We start from the raw sequence: 16,467 nt of genomic DNA, 5'->3' as shown, positions 1-16,467 counted from the left end.
CCCAACACTAAGGAATGAGGAGCAGGAGGTCAAAGAGAAGCAGCTGATTAATGCCTGGCTCCGAGCCTGGTGTGAGGAGAGAGGCTTTGGGTTCTTCGATCATGGGGTGGCCCACGCACCCCCAGGCTTTCTTACTAGGCATGGGACACGCTTGTCTCCTGGGGGACTAAAGTCCTTCCTAACAATCCAGCTAATCTCTTAAATAGAGCTTTAAAGTAGATGGGAAGGGGGACGGGGGACGAGACCAGGCTAGTCGGGAGTGAGCCTGGAAGTGGGACTCCAGTGACTGAGAGATGGTGTGTTGGAGAGGACCGCCAGTACATCACCACAGAGCAAGTGGGGGCGATTGTACCTGAGGACAGTGAGGATGAAATTGGCGCTGAGGTGTTAGTTATTCCAAGGAGCAGCCAGACGGAATGAGCTGTATGCCCTTTCTGAGGGCTGAAGATTCGCCAGCCCAGTCCAAATGCATTTACACCAATGCACACAGCGTGGGCAATAAGAAGGTGGAGTTGGAAGCTGTTGTAGGGCAAGGTGACTACGATGTCATTGCCATCGCGGAAACAGGATGGGATGACTCGTATAACTGGAGTATAACTCATATAACTTTATGCTTTCCTGTTGGACGCACTTTGAGATCTGTTCCTGTAAGTGTTTTTAATCCATTTCAACCGCCCCCAGACAGCCTCGTGCCCTGCAAATAGTTTTAATGCAAGTACTGCACTGGGTGGATCTGTCTCGGGCCATGTCAAATGCACTGTATGTTGACCGGTTTGAGGAAACGATGTGATGTGTTGAGCATTCAATGGAGATGTTTCACTGGGGCTGGGGTTTGGCGGGTGGGGTGCTGTTCCAGGTCCAGCTCAGAAGCCTCTGTAGGGTGTTGGAACTGAATCCTCTTTGAGGTCCCTTCCAACTCAAACCACTCTGTGATTGTCTGAAGACCTCCAGGCCCTGGGACCGCTATTCCCTTCCGCTGCACTGTGTCCCTTGTCTCACAGCATGCACGGGTTCAGCTTTTGGAGTGAGTCTTTGCCTTTGTGCCCTCCTTTCCTTGTGCAGGGACCAGGCCTGGAGTGCTTGCCTCGCCCCGGAGACGGAATGAAGCTGAAGCAGAGTTTGCTGTGAAAACTATTTATTCCTAGACAGAATAGGCTCAAAACAGAATCCAAAGAAAATAGACCCATCTGCCGTAGGCATGGATGGGCAATGTGAGGCGTGAGGGCATGATCAGGCAGGTCTGGGCCCCTGAGGCTGCCTTTGGAGCAGCAGGCATTGCCCCAGAAGGACACGGTGGTGGCCCCATGCAGCCTGTCCTGCATCCTCTTCCCCCTGTTCTCATGCGCCTCCGCCTTTCAGGACCCGCAGGAACTCCTGCAGCTGAGTGAAGAAGTCCAGCATCTTGTTGAGTGCATAGAGGCAGGAGCTGAAATAACTTGGCTCTGTTGTTTGAGGCGTCTCCACAGGGTTTGATGCGGTGGGAATGTGGCTCCAGGCATGTTCCGTTGCGTTGGCAGCTCTAACTGAGTGCCGCGTGATCTGAGTCAGGATCCAGTTACGGAAGTGCCGTGTGGAGGTGTAGACCCCCGGCCGACGGGCTCTGGCACAGCCTACGCCAAAGCTGGTCACTCCCACCAGCCAGAAGTGGTCAGCATGGGGATCCTGGCAGACCAGAGGACCCCCGCTGTCCCCCTGCAGAGAAAGAGAAGAGTAGATTCAGGGGGTGCTGGGGGCTCTGTCAGTGCCAGGGCTGGCTCCTGCTCTCTCCCAGCAGCTGCCAGAGCTGTGTTCCCTGCACAGAAAGGCTCTGCTCCGGTGCTGGAGCCGACAGAACGTGGTTGGGGAGGTGGCTGTGGGACTATAAAGCAGGCCTCTCTCTCCTCTCTGCCCATGGACCCTGGCTGTGGGGCAGAGGGATGTTCCAGGGTTGGTGCCTGGACCTACGGGCTGTGGAGAACGTGGGATGGGCTTTATGGGGAGAGTCACAGGGCTGTGGGACGGGCTGGACGGTGAGCATGGACAAGCAGTTGGAGAGCAGGAGGTGAACTCAGGAGCGATGGGGAGCCAGCGGTGGGAGGGGGACTTGCTGGGCGAAGCAGGCAGTGGGGTAGATTGGGGCAGCTGTGCTGGGGCTGCCGGTGCTGCTGGGGCGGGAGTGGGATCATGCTCCTACCTGGCAGGTGTCGATGCCTCCTTGCGGATAGCCCGCACACAGGTTGTGGGGGTGGATGTCCCCATGGTACCACCCGCTGCTGTTACAGATTCGAAGGTCGATGAGGGGGACCTTGGCCTCCTGCAGCGACGGGGGTAGTCCTCCAGCTGTGGGCAAGACAGGAATAAGCACGCGGCAGCTGCTGCCACTTCCCGTCCCCCCTTCCCTAGGGCTTGGCTTTGCGTCCACAGAGGCATCGTGGTGTTTCCCTTCCACCCTGCTTTGGCTGACAGCTCATTCCCATCTCCCCATGAGACACAGATGACTCTGCAGACTGACGTTGGCTCCTGCCTCTGCTGTCAGGACACCCAGCCCATCTGCCCAGGGTTCCCAGCTTGCACCCGCCATAGAAATACTTTTGGGGAACTCACATCTGGCCGTGGTGCCCCCCCAGCCACCAACATAGCAGTTTCTCAGCTGCCGCAGTTGCAGGGAGAAGTCAGGCATGCAGGCGAGCTGCACGTAGGGCGTGCACTGGAGAGGCTCATAGAGCTCCATCAGAGCGATGTCATTCGCCTGAGTGGTTTTATCGTAGTCGTCATGAATGATGATCTGTCTGACATAGCTGATTTGTGTCTCCGGGCCCATGTCAGTTAAGGAGGTGGTACCGGCCACCACGCGCCACGCTGGGACATCCCTGGAAAGCAGAGGGAGAGAGGGGTGAGAGGCAGCAGAGGCACGCGCTGGAGCAGCCCAGCAGCTCCTTGCCTCCTGCTTGCCGAGGGAAAGAGGAAAGCTTGTGGGGCATCTATGCCCCAACACGCCTGAGCCACAAGGACTGTGGGGATGGAGGCATCTGGGATGCAGCGGCACGACCGCAGCCTTTGTCTGGGTGCAGTGCAAGGAAGCGGGCTGGGAGTCGCCCGTGATGCTGCACGCTGGGCCTGTGCCGGGGTTTTGGGGCTCTCCCTGTTCCCTGCTCCTCCTTACTGGCTATTGACGAAGCAGTGGGCTGCCGTCAGCACCCACTGTGGGTGGATGAGGGACCCTCCACAGGCGTGAAAGACGTGCGTCTCCCGGACCTTCTGCACACTCACAATCCCTGGCCAGGATCCTGGCTGGGCATCTCTGCCCCCAACAACACGCACTGAGCCGTAGCCATAGGAAACCGAGGGCCGCAGTCCGCAGGTCCTGTGAAAACAAGAAACTCATTACTGTCCTGCTCGAGGCATTGATGTTGTTTGGGCAGAAGGTCGGGCACCTTCTCTCCCCACCCGGCATTGCTGCGTGGAGCGCAGAGCCAGGGAACCCTGTAGGGTGTGCAGGCATCCACCCCTGTCTCTGCTTTACCCCCTTAGAGGAGCTGTGCCAGCAGCCTGGGCGCTGGCGAGGAACGGCAGCTGCCGCATAGGGTTGGGGAAGGAACCACGTGGGATAGATGAAGGTGTTGCGAAGTGAGCATCCTCCAGTGAAGCCCAGCAGCGTTTCTGCCAGCCAACTACTGGCTCCCGTTCAGCTGCTGTTGACCAGCACCCCAGGTCCTTTTCCTCCACTTTTCCCCAAGCCTGGAGCGTTCCCTGTGGTTGATGTGACCAACAACCTGTGCCACTTACTTGCAGTTCTCCCAGGATCCCTGCACAGGCAGGCACAGGGCCAGCAGGACGAAAAAGAAGAAGAGCATCTTCATGATGCAGTAGTACTAACGAGGACCAACCAAGAGCTAGTGACGAGCACGGCACCAGCCGACGGACTGCCCGCAGTGCTCACGCTGCTCTCAGAGCCTTTGGCCCCGAGCTGATGTCACAAAGCCCCTGGTTCTGGGTGCTGGGTACAGGGAACTCGGGGCGGGGGTGGACATGGGATGTTCCAATGAGGAGGGGAGCTAGGAGGTATGGTTGGACACCCAAAAAACCCCTGCTGAATGCTCTGCTGGCAGGGTGAGCATGGTCAGCCTTGGGGAAGTTAGCAGCGCCTGGCTCTGAGCTCTTCCTGCCAAGAGCCGGCATGGAAACACCAACGGTGGCAGCCCAGGCTCTCTGGGAAGGGCATAGAATCGTTAATGTTGGAAAAGTCCTGAAGATTTTCCAGTCCAACCACCAATACAACACCAACCGTGCCTACTAAGCCATGTCCCAAAGTGCCACAGCAGCTTGGTGTTTTAACACCTCCAAGGATGAGGACCCCTACACTGCCCTGGGCAGCCTCTGCCAGGGCTTCACCACTCTTTCAGGAAAGAAATTTTTCCTAACATCCAGTCATAAACCTTCTTTAGCACAACCTGAGTCCATTTCCTATTGTTTTGTTGCTTGTCCCTTGTTGGACCAGAACAACACTTGCCTCACCACAGCCTGCTTTGTGGGAGCTGCAGAGAGTGATGAGGTCTCCTCTTAAGCCTCCTCTTGTCCAGCTGCTGTTGACCAGCACCCCCAGGTCCTTTTCCTCCACTTTTCCCCAAGCCTGGAGCTTTCCCTGAACCACTTACTTGCAGTTCTCCCAGGATCCCTGCACAGGCAGGCACAGGGCCAGCAGGACAAAGAAGAAGAAGAGCATCTTCATGATGCAGTAGTACTAACGAGGACCAACCGAGAGCTAGTGACGAGCACGGCACCAGCCGACGGACTGCCCGCAGTGTTCACGCTGCTCGCAGAGCCCTTGGCCCCGAGCTGATGTCACAAAGCCCCTGGTTCTGGGTGTTGGGTACAGTGAACTCGGGGTGGGGGGGGACGTGGGACATTCCAATCAAGAGGGGAGGAAGGAGGTGAGGTTGGACACCGTGACAGCCCCGACCAAGTGCTCTGCTGGTGGGGTGAGCGTGGGCAGCCGTGGGGAGGCAGCAGCGCCCGACCCTGACTTCTGCCTGCTCCGAGGACATATTCGAGAGACCTTCCAATACCTGAAGGGGCTACAAGAAAGCTGGGGAGGGGCTGTTCATGAAGGCTTGTGCTGACTGGGCGAGGGGCAATGGGGATAAACTGGAACAGTCAGATTTAGGCTTGATATAAGGCAGAATTTCCTCGCCATGAGAGTGGTGAGGCCCTGGAAGAGGTTGCCCAGGGAAGTTGTGGCTGCCCTGTCCCTGGAGGTGTTCAAGGCCTGGTTGGATGAGGGCAGCCTGATCCCGTGGGATGTCCCTGCCCATGGCAAGTGGTGAGTGTGCCGACCAGGGAGGGTGCCCTCCTGGACCTGCTGTTTGTGAGGAGAGAAGGCCTTGTGGGGGACGTGACGGTTGGAGGACGCCTGGGACAAAGCCATCATGAGATGATAGGGTTTTCAGTTCTAGGTGAAATGCAGAGGGGGATTAGTAGAACAGTCCCATTAAAGTTGCAGAGGGCAGACTTTGGACTGTTGAGAAGGCTGGTTGGCAAAGTCCCATGGGAGACAGTCCTTAAGGGCAAGAGAGCCCACGATGTCTGGGCGCTCTTCAGAAATGAAATCCTGTCAGCTCAGGAGCAAGCCATCCCCATGTTCCGGAAAAGGAGCCGGCGGGGGAGAAAACCATCTTGGTTGAGTAAGGAGATCTTGAGAGGCATCAAAAAGAAGAGGAATGTCTATGAGCTGTGGAAGAAGGGACAGGCGTCTTGGGTGGACTACAGGGAGGAAGTGAGATCGCGCAGGGAAAAAATCAGGAGGGCTAAGGCCCAACTTGAAATCAAATTGGCTAAGTCTGTGAAAGATAATAAAATATCTTTCTACAAATACATTAACAAGAAAAGGAGGACTGGGGAGGATATTCAATGCCATTTGGATGCAGAAGGAAGACCAGTGAGAAGGGATGAGGACAAGGCTGAGGTGCTTAATGCCTTCTTTGCCTCAGTCTTTAAGAGAAAGGCAAGTTGTTCTCTCTGTATATAAACTCAGGAGTTAGAGGAGGCTGACGAAAGGCAGGTCTTGCCAAACTAACCTGATCGCCTTCTATGACAAAGTGACTCGACTACTGGATGGGGGAAAGGCTGTGCCTGTAGTCTTCTTGGACTTGAGGAAAGCCTTTGACACATTCTGAAGCAGAATGCTGTCAGAAAGTGTCAGCCTCCGGCCTGGACATGCACACACTCTCCTGGGTGGAAAACTGGTTGGATGGCCGAGCCCAGAGAGTGGTGGTCAAAGGAGTTACCTCCAGCTGGAGGCCAGTTACAAGAGGGGTACCCCAGGGCTCGGTACTGGGTCCAGCCCTGTTCAATGTCTGTATCAATGACCTGGATGAAAAGCATTGAGTGCCCCCTTAGCAAGTTTGTGGATGACACTAAGCTGGGTGGAAGCGTGGATCTGCTGGAGGGTGGGGAGGCTCTGCAAAGGGATCGGAACAGGCTGGATAGATGTCCTGAGACCAATGGCACGAGGTTTAACAAGGCCGAATGCCGGGTCCTGCATTTGGGGGACAGCAACCCTGTGCAGTGCTCCCGACCAGGAGAAGTGTGGCTGGAAAGCTGCCTGGAGGAGAAGGACGTGGGGCTGTTGGTTGACAACGACTGAAAGTGAGACAGCAGTGGCCCAGGTGGCACCAAAGCTGGTGAAGGGGCTGGAGAAGAAGGGTTACGAGGAGCGGCTGAGGTCCGTGGGTTTGTTTAGCATGGAGGAGAGGAGATAGAGGAGAGACCTCGTATCTCTCTACAACTCCTTGAAAGATGGTCGTTGATAGGAGGGTGCTGGGCTCTTCTCCCAAGGGACAGGGGACAGGACAAAGGGTAACGGCCTCAAGCTCCACCAGGGGAAGTTCAGGCTGGACATCAGGAGAAAACCTTTCCTGGAAAGGGTCATTGGGCACTGGCAGAGGCTGCCCAGGGAGGGGGTGGAATCATCTTCCCTGGAGGTATTTAAGGGACAGATGGATGAGGTGCTGAGGGGTATGGTTCAGGGAGTGTTAGGAATGGTTGGACTCGATGATCCAGTAGGTCCTTTCCAGCCTTGTAATTCTATGATTCAATATCTATTAGAGCCCCCTACTGCACCCAACATGGACTGAATCTCTCCAACTGCACCCCAACATCCACTGGTCCCCCATCTGCACCCCAACAGCGATAGAACGCATCCAAAATCACCCCAATATAGACTGGGGTTCAATTACATCCAAACACCAATTGGACCTCAACTGCATTCCAATATTGACCGGACCCCGAAACCCTTCTGCACCCCAAACACACAGCCCACCACCTCCTGCACTTCTAAACCCTCTTGCACCCCAAAAGTTCCCCCAGAAGGTCCCCACCATAAGATACGCGCAGAAGCCCTGACTGTGCTCGGGGGGTTGGGGGCAGGAGTCAACACAGAGGGTTCTCCAGGGCAGGGGTCAGCCCCAAGGGGGTGTCCCCAAGGCAGGGGGCCCCAAGGGATGGGGTCCCCATAGAGGGTGTCCCCATACAGGCAGTGTCCCCTACTCAGGGGATCCCCAACTCAAGGTCTCCCCATTCAAGGGGTCCCCAAGACAGGGGTGTCCCCAAGGTAGGGGGTGTCCCCAAGGCTGGAGGTCCCCAGCTCAGGGGGTGTCCCCAGTACAGAGTGTCCCCAAAGCAGATTGTCCCCATACAGTGGAGACTCCAAAGCAGGGGGTCCCCAACTCAAGATGTCCCCAACGCAGGGGGACATACAGGCGTTGTGCCCAACTCCCACAACTCTACTATTGGAAATCGATAGGGCTGCAAGACCACTGAGTCACCGGCCAGGAATGGCATCACAGCATCCTGGGACAGTGACTCAATGGTGTCTTTGGTGCTTTGCCTTCTTCAGCTCTTGTCCAGAAGACAGAGATCCCGGCTGTCCAAGCTCTCATCACTCATGATTTGGGATTAATGACTGCAGGTCCATGAGGTGTCCTGGTCAATGTTGGATGCACACAGATGTGTAGGAACCCACGTGTGATGTGTAGGACCCGTGTTCATCATGCAGGAAACCACATATTATGTGTAGGAACCCATGGATGGTGTGGAGGACCACATGTATAATGTGTAGGACGCCATATCTGATGTGTAGGACCCGATGTTTGCTGTGTAGGACCCTGTGGATGTTGTGTAGGACCCAATGGATGATGTGTAGGACCCCATGTTTGTCATGTAGGAGCTCTGCTGCTCCCTCTGTTCCTCACCTTTTGGGTTTGGTGGACACTCTGCAGAACCTCTGGCCCCTCCCTTGCCATCACACCCATCTCCTCCTGGTCTCACCACCCTCCCCGTGGAGGCCCGGCCAGCAGCGTGGCCACTTGACCAAAGCTTGGCCATCACTATTGACCTGAGGGGCCTTGCCCCCCTTGGTGGTCCTGAGGCCTCCATCACCTCCACTGTCGCCCCCACAACCAACTTTCTGCCCCCTCTCCCAATTTCACAGTGTGTGTGGGGGCAAGGTTGGCTTTAGCCGGTGGCGTCCTCACATCTGCCCCCTCACCCATTTCTGCCCCCCCCTTTCTGCCCCCTCATCCATTTCTGACCCCCCATTCCACCTCCCCCTTTCTGCCTCCCCATCTGCCCCCTCCTCACCCCTTTCTGAGCCCTATCCCTTTCTGCCTCCCAGCTCTTTCTGCCCCCCTATCCCCTCACCCCTTTCTGCCCCCTTTTTCTGCCCCCATCAATTTCTGAGCCCCCATCTGCCTCCTCTTCTCCTTTTTCTGCCCCTCCACCCCTTTCCACCACTCACCCAATTCAGCTTCCTCACCCATTTCTCTCCCCTCATCCCTTTCTGCGCCTCCTTCTTTTCTGCCCATCCCTTTCTGACACTCCATCCCTTTCTGACCCCCAACACTTATTGCCCCCCATCCCTTTTTGTCCCCTCATCCTTTCTGCCTCCCCCTTTCTCATCCCCAACCCCTATCTGCCCTCTCCTCACCCCTTTTGGTCCCCCAAATCCCCTTTCTGTCCCCCCCCCCATTTCTCCTCTCTACCCTTTTCTGTCCCCTCTCCTTGTCCTCAAAGGTCACTGTCCCTGCCCGGGCCGTTACTTCTCCTTTCCTGGGGGCCGTTGCTGTTATCGGGGTGGCCGGTCCTTATCTGGGCCCCACAGACGAGCGATGAGCCCCATAGCTGAGTGATGAGGCCCAAATCTGTGTGCTGAGCCCCATAGAGGGGCGCTGAGCCCCACAGAGGGCCCATCTACAAGAAGGGTTGCAGGGAGGATCCAGGGAACTCCAGGCCTGTCAGTCTGACCTCAGTGCCGGGGAGAGTCATGGAACAGGTGATCTTGAGTGCTACCACAAAGCACAGGCAAGAGAAGCGGGTGATCAGGCCCAGTCAACACGGCTTCACGAAAGGCAGGCCTTGCCAAACTAACCTGATCGCCTTCTATGGCAAAGGGACTCGACTGCTGGGTGAGGGAAAGGCTGTGCCTGTCGTCTTCTTGGACTTGAGGAAAGCCTTTGACAGTTTGTGACAGCATTCTGCTTGAGAAAGTGTCAGCCTCTGGCCTGGACAGGCGCACACTCTCCTGGGTGGAAAACTGGTTGACACTAAGCTGGGTGGAAGCGTGGATCTGCTGGAGGGTAGGGAGGCTCCAAAGAGATCGGAACAGGCTGGAAAGATGGGCAGAAACCAATGGCACGAGGTTTAACAAGGCCAAATGCCGGGTCCTGCATTTGGGGCACAACAACCCTGTGCAGTGCTCCAGATCAGGATAAGTGTGGCTGGAAATCTGCCTGGAGGAGAAGGACGTGGGGGTAATGGCTGACAGCAGACTGAAGATGAGCCAGCAGTGGCCCAGGTGGCCAAGAAGGGCAATGGCATCTTGGCTTGGATCAGAAACGGTGTGATCAGTAGGTCCAGGGAGGTACTGTACTCAGCACTGGTGAGACCACACCATAAGTACTGTGTTAAGTTCTGGAGCCCTCACCACAAGAAGGATGTTGAGGCTCTGGAGGTGTCCAGAGAAGAGCAATGAAGCTGGTGAGGGGTCTGGAGAGGAAGGGTTACGAGGAGCGGCTGAGGGCCGTGGGGTTGTTTAGCCTGGAGAAGAGGAGGCTGAGGGGGACCTTCTTACTCTCTACAACTGCCTGAAAGGAGGTTGTGGAGAGGAGGGAGCTGGCCTCTTCTCCCAAGCGACTGAGGACAGACAAGGGGGAATGGCCTCAAGCTCCATCAGGAGAGGTTCAGGCTGGATATCAGAAAAAAATTCTGGAACAGGTTGCCCAGGTACGGGGTGGAGTCACCTTCCCTGGAGGTGTTTATGGAACGGGCCACCCTGATAACAGCAACGGCCCCCAGGAAAGGAGAAGTCGTTAACGGCCAGGACAGGGACAGTGACCTGTCAGAGTGACAGGCCTGTAGTTCCCCATAGCCTGTGGGAGGAGGTAAATAGCCTAAGGACCATCAGGGAATGTGAGAGGGAGATGGATCACCAGAGCAGAGCCCTCTCACAAACTCGGCAGGCTGCTGGAGCCAGTGCGGCTGAGCAACACCCACCTGCAAAGTGCAAGGTTGGGAGAACGAGAGATGGGGAATGGCAGCAAGTTCCTGCCCGGCGCAGGAAACCTGCTCCCCCCACCCAGACAACAAACCCCCAGAGACCCCTCAAGAACAAATAGGAAGCCCTGCAGGTGGAACCCATCCCCAAGGATGAAGACGATGGCTCCCACAGCCTAGAAACATTCCCTAGGCTGTGCCATCCTCAGATGACCATAAAAACATCCTCTGTGAAGAAGAAGAGGAGAATGATTGTCTTCAGGGATTTCCTTCCAGTGATGACATAGAGCACAGAGAGCTGAAAGCCATTAAGAGAGATTTCAGGAATCTAGGGAGAACGATGGAGGGCTCTGTGGCACACGTAGAGTTTAGTTCCATCCCAACGCTAAGGAATGAGGAGCAGGAGGTCAAAGAGAAGCAGTTGATTAATGCCTGGCTCCGAGCCTGGTGTGAGGAGAGAGGCTTTGCGTTCTTCGATCATGGGGTGGCCCACGCAACCCCTGGCTTTCTTACTAGGCATGGGACACGCTTGTGTCCTAGGGGGACTAAAGTCCTTCCTAACAATCCAGCTAATCTCTTAAATAGAGCTTTAAAGTAGATGGGAAGGGGGAGGGGGACAAGACCAGGCTAGTCGGGAGTGAGCCTGGAAGTGGGACTCCAGTGACTGAGAGATGGTGTGCTGGAGAGGACCGCCAGTACATCACCACAAAGCAAGTGGGGGCGATTGTACCTGGGGACAGTAAGGATGAAATTGGCGCTGAGGTGTTAGTTGTTCCATGGACCAGCCAGTCGGGAATGAGCTCTATACCCTTTCTGAGGGTGTGAGGGTCGATCAAAGGATCAATTTTTGTCTCAATATTTTTCATCAAGTGCTAAACCACAGGCACAGGCCTTGCAGTAATAGCCGAAGCTGGTATGCCTTGGACCTATCAAGATTAGTACAGGACAAATGCTTTGTACCTGTCCCTAAAACTTACTATTGTAAAAGATCCATGAAGCAAGGCAAGCTACAGACCCAAAGACTCCTCATTAACTACTATTGTGAAAGATCCACAAAGCGAAGCAAGAAAATTAACGCTGGAACTTACCACAGACCTATACCCCAACATAACATGCGTAAGCACGAGTTCATTTAAAGTGCAAGGTGAAGATGACTACTAGCCTTTACCGGGGACCCCAAAAACGACCAATGCCGCCAGGAGAAGCGCATGCACAAGGGGAGAATACCTGCCTTCAACACTGACCACGCCTCAGACACTCCTATCCTGGCACGTGTGGCCTGCCAGGTGGAGTTTGGTGGGACAAAGGCGGGTCATCAGGAGTAATCAGGTGCATGGACCAACATAAAAGTCAGCTCTGGAGCAGCTGATTTTCGAAGATCTTCCCCACCGTGAGATCACATCGATCGAAGACAGAAGCAGAGGAACCTCTTCTGGACCAGGACCCCCAAGACGCCGGACGTCTGTGGACCCGTGGTGGTAGCTATAACCCCTTTTTCCTTCCTTTTTTTTTCTTTCTTCTTTTCCTCCCCATCCTTTCTCTTACTCTCTCTCTCTCTCTCTTTTATCGCAAGCCGCTTCACGGGCACAAATAATAACGTTCCTGTTTGGATTGGAATTTAACTCCCTTGAATTGTTGCTTTGCTTTCTTTTTGCACTCCGAGATCATAGCTGAAAAGAACCAGCACGCGTCTACTTACGAGTAGATCAACCCTCACAGAGGGCTGAAGGTTCGCCAGCCCAGTCGAAGTGCATTTACACCAATGCACTCAGCGTGGGCAACAAGAAGAGAAGGTGGAGTTGGAAGCTGTTGTAGGGCAAGGTGACTACGATGTCATTGCCATCGCGGAAACATGGTGGGATGACTCGTGTAACTGGAGTGTAACTCATAAAACTTTATGCTTTCCTGTTGGATGCACTTTGAATCTATTCCTGTAAGTGTTCTTAATCCATTTCAACCGCCCCAGACAGCCTCGTCCCTGCAAATAGTTTTAATGCAAGTACTGTACTGGGTGGATCTGTCTCGGGCCATGTCAAATGCACTGTATTTTGACCGGTTTGAGGAAACGATGTGTTGAGCATTCAATGGAGATGTTTCACTGGGGCCGGGGTTTGGGGGGTGGGGTGCTGTTCCAGGTCCAGCTCAGAAGCCTCTGTAGGGTGTTGGAACTGAATCCTCTTTGAGGTCCCTTCCAACTCAAACCACTCTGTGATTGTCTGAAGACCTCCAGGCCCTGGGACCGCTATTCCCTTCCGCTGCACTGTGTCCCTTGTCTCACAGCATGCACGGGTTCAGCTTTTGGAGTGAGTCTTTGCCTTTGTGCCCTCCTTTCCTTGTGCAGGGACCAGGCCTGGAGTGTTTGCCTCGCCCCGGAGACGGAATGAAGCTGAAGCAGAGTTTGCTGTGAAAACTATTTATTCCTAGACAGAATAGACTCAAAGCAGAATCCAAAGAAAATAGACCCATCTGCCGTAGGCATGGACGGGCAACTTGAGGTGTGAGGGCAGGATCAAGCAGGTCTGAGGCTGCCTTTGGAGCAGCAGGCATTGCCCCAGAAGGACACGGTGGTGGCCCCATGCAGCCTGTCCTGCATCCCCTTCCCCCTGTTCTCATGCGCCTCCGCCTTTCAGGACCCGCAGGAACTCCTGCAGCTGAGTGAAGAAGTCCAGCAGCTTGTTGAGTGCATAGAGGCAGGAGCTAAAATAACTTGGTTCCGTTGTTTCGGGCATCTCCACAGGGTATGATGTGGTGGGAAAGTGGCTCCAGGCTTCTTCTGTTGCATTGGCTGCTCTGACTGAGTGCCGCGTGATCTGAGTCAGCACCCAGTCACGGAAGTGCCGTGTGGAGGTGTAGACCCCCGGCCGACGGGCTCTGGCACAGCCTACCCCAAAGCTGGTCACTCCCACCAGCCAGAAGTGGTCAGCATGGGGATCCTGGCAGACCAGAGGACCTCCACTGTCCCCCTGCAGAGAAAGAGAAGAGTAGATTCAGGGGGTGCTGGGGGCTCTGTCAGTGCCAGGGCTGGCTCCTGCTCTCTCCCAGCAGCTGCCAGAGCTGTGTTCCTGCACAGAAGGAATCTGCTCTGGTGCTGGAGCCGACAGAACGTGGTTGGGGAGGTGTCTGTGGGACTATAAAGCAGGCCTCTCTCTCCTCTCTGCCCATGGACCCTGGCTGTGGGGCAGAGGGATGTTCCAGGGTTGGTGCCTGGACCTACGGGCTGTGGAGAACGTGGGATGGGCTTTATGGGGAGAGTCACAGGGCTGTGGGACGGGCTGGACGGTGAGCATGGACAAGCAGTTGGAGAGCAGGAGGTGAGCTCAGGAGCGATGGGGAGCCAGCGGTGGGAGGGGGACTTGCTGGGTGAAGCAGGCAGTGGGGTAGATTGGGGCAGCTGTGCTGGGGCTGCCGGTGCTGCTGGGGCGGGAGTGGGATCATGCTCCTACCTGGCAGGTGTCGATGCCTCCTTGCGGATAGCCCGCACACAGGTTGTGGGGGTGGATGTCCCCATGGTACCACCCGCTACTGTTACAGACTTTCAGGTCAATGAGGGGGACCTTGGCCTCCTGCAGCGACGGGGGTAGTCCTCCAGCTGTGGGCAAGACAGGAATAAGCACCCGGCACCTGCTGCCACTTCCCGTCCCCCCTTCCCTAGGGCTTGGCTTTGCGTCCACAGAGGCATCGTGGTGTTTCCCTTCCACCCTGCTTTGGCTGACAGCTCATTCCCATCTCCCCATGAGACACAGATGACTCTGCAGACTGACGTTGGCTCCTGCCTCTGCTGTCAGGACACCCAGCCCATCTGCCCAGGGTTCCCAGCTTGCACCCGCCATAGAAATACTTTTGGGGAACTCACATCTGGCCGTGGTGCCCCCCCAGCCACCAACATAGCAGTTTCTCAGCTGCCGCAGTTGCAGGGAGAAGTCAGGCATGCAGGCGAGCTGCACGTAGGGCGTGCACTGGAGAGGCTCATAGAGCTCCATCAGAGCGATGTCATTCGCCTGAGTGGTTTTATCGTAGTCGTCATGAATGATGATCTGTCTGACATAGCTGATTTGTGTCTCCGGGCCCATGTCAGTTAAGGAGGTGGTACCGGCCACCACGCGCCACGCTGGGACATCCCTGGAAAGCAGAGGGAGAGAGGGGTGAGAGGCAGCAGAGGCACGCGCTGGAGCAGCCCAGCAGCTCCTTGCCTCCTGCTTGCCGAGGGAAAGAGGAAAGCTTGTGGGGCATCTATGCCCCAACACGCCTGAGCCACAAGGACTGTGGGAATGGAGGCATCTGGGATGCAGCGGCACGACCGCATCCTTTGTCTGGGTGCACTGCAAGGAAGCGGGCTGGGAGTCGCCCGTGATGCTGCACGCTGGGCCTGTGCCGGGGTTTTGGGGCTCTCCCTGTTCCCTGCTCCTCCTTACTGGCTATTGACGAAGCAGTGGGCTGCCGTCAGCACCCACTGTGGGTGGATGAGGGACCCTCCACAGGCGTGAAAGACGTGCGTCTCCCGGACCTTCTGCACACTCACAATCCCTGGCCAGGATCCTGGCTGGGCATCTCTGCCCCCAACAACACGCACTGAGCCGTAGCCATAGGAAACCGAGGGCCGCAGTCCGCAGGTCCTGTGAAAACAAGAAGCTCATTACTGTCCTGCTCGAGGCATTGATGTTGTTTGGGCAGAAGGTTGGGCACCTTCTCTCCCCACCCGGCATTGCTGCGTGGAGCGCAGAGCCAGGGAACCCTGTGGGGTGTGCAGGCATCCACCCCTGTCTCTGCTTTACCCCCTTAGAGGAGCTGTGCCAGCAGCCTGGGCGCTGGCGAGGAATGGCAGCTGCCGCATAGGGTTGGGGAAGGAACCACGTGGGATAGATGAAGGTGTTGGGAAGTGAGCATCCTCCAGTGAAGCCCAGCAGCATTTCTGATAGCCAACTACTGGCTCCCGTTCAGCTGCTGTTGACCAGCATCCCAGGTCCTTTTCCTCCACATTTCCCCAAGCATGGAGCGTTCCCTGTGGTTGATGTGACCAACAACCTGTGCCACTTACTTGCAGTTCTCCCAGGATCCCTGCACAGGCAGGCACAGGGCCAGCAGGACGAAAAAGAAGAAGAGCACCTTCATGATGCAGTAGTACTAACGAGGACGAGCCAAGAGCTAGTGACGAGCACGGCACCAGCCGACGGACTGCCCGCAGTGCTCACGCTGCTCAAAGATCCTTTGGCCCTGAGCTGATGTCACAAAGCCCCTGGTTCTGGGTGCTGGGTACAGGGAACTTGAGGTGGGGGGGACGTGGGACGTTCCAAGGAGGAGGAGAGGCAGGAGGTATGGTTGGACACCCAAAAAACCCCTGCTGAATGCTCTGCTGGCAGGGTGAGCATGGTCAGCCTTGGGGAAGGTAGCAGCGCCTGGCTCTGAGCTCTCCCTGCCAAGAGCCGGCATGGAAAATCCAACGGTGGCAGCCCAGGCTCTCTGGGAAGGGCATAGAATCGTTAATGTTGGAAAAGTCCTGAAGATTTTCCAGTCCAACCACCAACACAACACCAACCGTGCCTACTAAGCCATGTCCCAAAGTGCCACAGCAGCTTGGTGTTTTAAAACCTCCAGGGATGAGGACCCCTACACTGCCCTGGGCAGCCTCTGCCAGGGCTTCACCACTCTTTCAGGAAAGAAAGATTGTCCAAGAGGACAATCCCTTCCCTGCTCCTGCTGCCCACCCCATGGTTGATCCAAGCCAGGATGTTGTTGGCCTTCTTGGCCACGCCAGCCACTGCCTGGTCATGTTCTGCTGCTGTTGACCAGCACTCCAAGGTCCTTTTCCTCCACTTTTCCCCAAGTCTGGAGCTTTCACTGAGGTTGTTGTGACCAACAACCTGTGCCACTTACTTGCAGTTCTCCCAGGATCCCTGCACAGGCAGGCACAGGGCCAGCAGGACAAAGAAGAAGAAGAGCATC

The 16,467-nt window shown here is 55.9% G+C and overlaps 2 protein-coding genes across 2 annotated transcripts; both read right to left on the bottom strand.

Moving 5' to 3' along the window:
* Nucleotides 1-1,338: 1,338 nt before the first annotated feature.
* On the bottom strand, nt 1,339-3,839 carry LOC128852510 (acrosin-like). Its single transcript, XM_054070039.1, has 6 exons — nt 3,766-3,839; nt 3,503-3,505; nt 3,143-3,343; nt 2,584-2,849; nt 2,174-2,319; nt 1,339-1,692 (listed from the first exon to the last, which is right to left on the bottom strand). Exons 1-6 carry the CDS (start codon nt 3,837-3,839, stop codon nt 1,339-1,341), a joined length of 1,044 nt encoding a protein of 347 aa, XP_053926014.1.
* Nucleotides 3,840-13,136: 9,297 nt separating this feature from the next.
* On the bottom strand, nt 13,137-16,466 carry LOC128852499 (acrosin-like). Its single transcript, XM_054069917.1, has 6 exons — nt 16,399-16,466; nt 15,300-15,302; nt 14,940-15,140; nt 14,381-14,646; nt 13,971-14,116; nt 13,137-13,490 (listed from the first exon to the last, which is right to left on the bottom strand). The coding sequence occupies exons 1-6, from the start codon at nt 16,464-16,466 to the stop codon at nt 13,137-13,139; spliced, it is 1,038 nt and encodes a 345-aa protein (XP_053925892.1).
* Nucleotide 16,467: the final 1 nt, after the last annotated feature.

The sequence above is a fragment of the Cuculus canorus genome, chromosome 1 (genome assembly GCF_017976375.1).
Source record: "Cuculus canorus isolate bCucCan1 chromosome 1, bCucCan1.pri, whole genome shotgun sequence".
Lineage (NCBI taxonomy): Eukaryota > Metazoa > Chordata > Aves > Cuculiformes > Cuculidae > Cuculus > Cuculus canorus.
The sequence above is the reverse complement of the archived record's forward strand: the minus strand, read 5'-3'. Positions and strand labels throughout refer to the sequence as shown.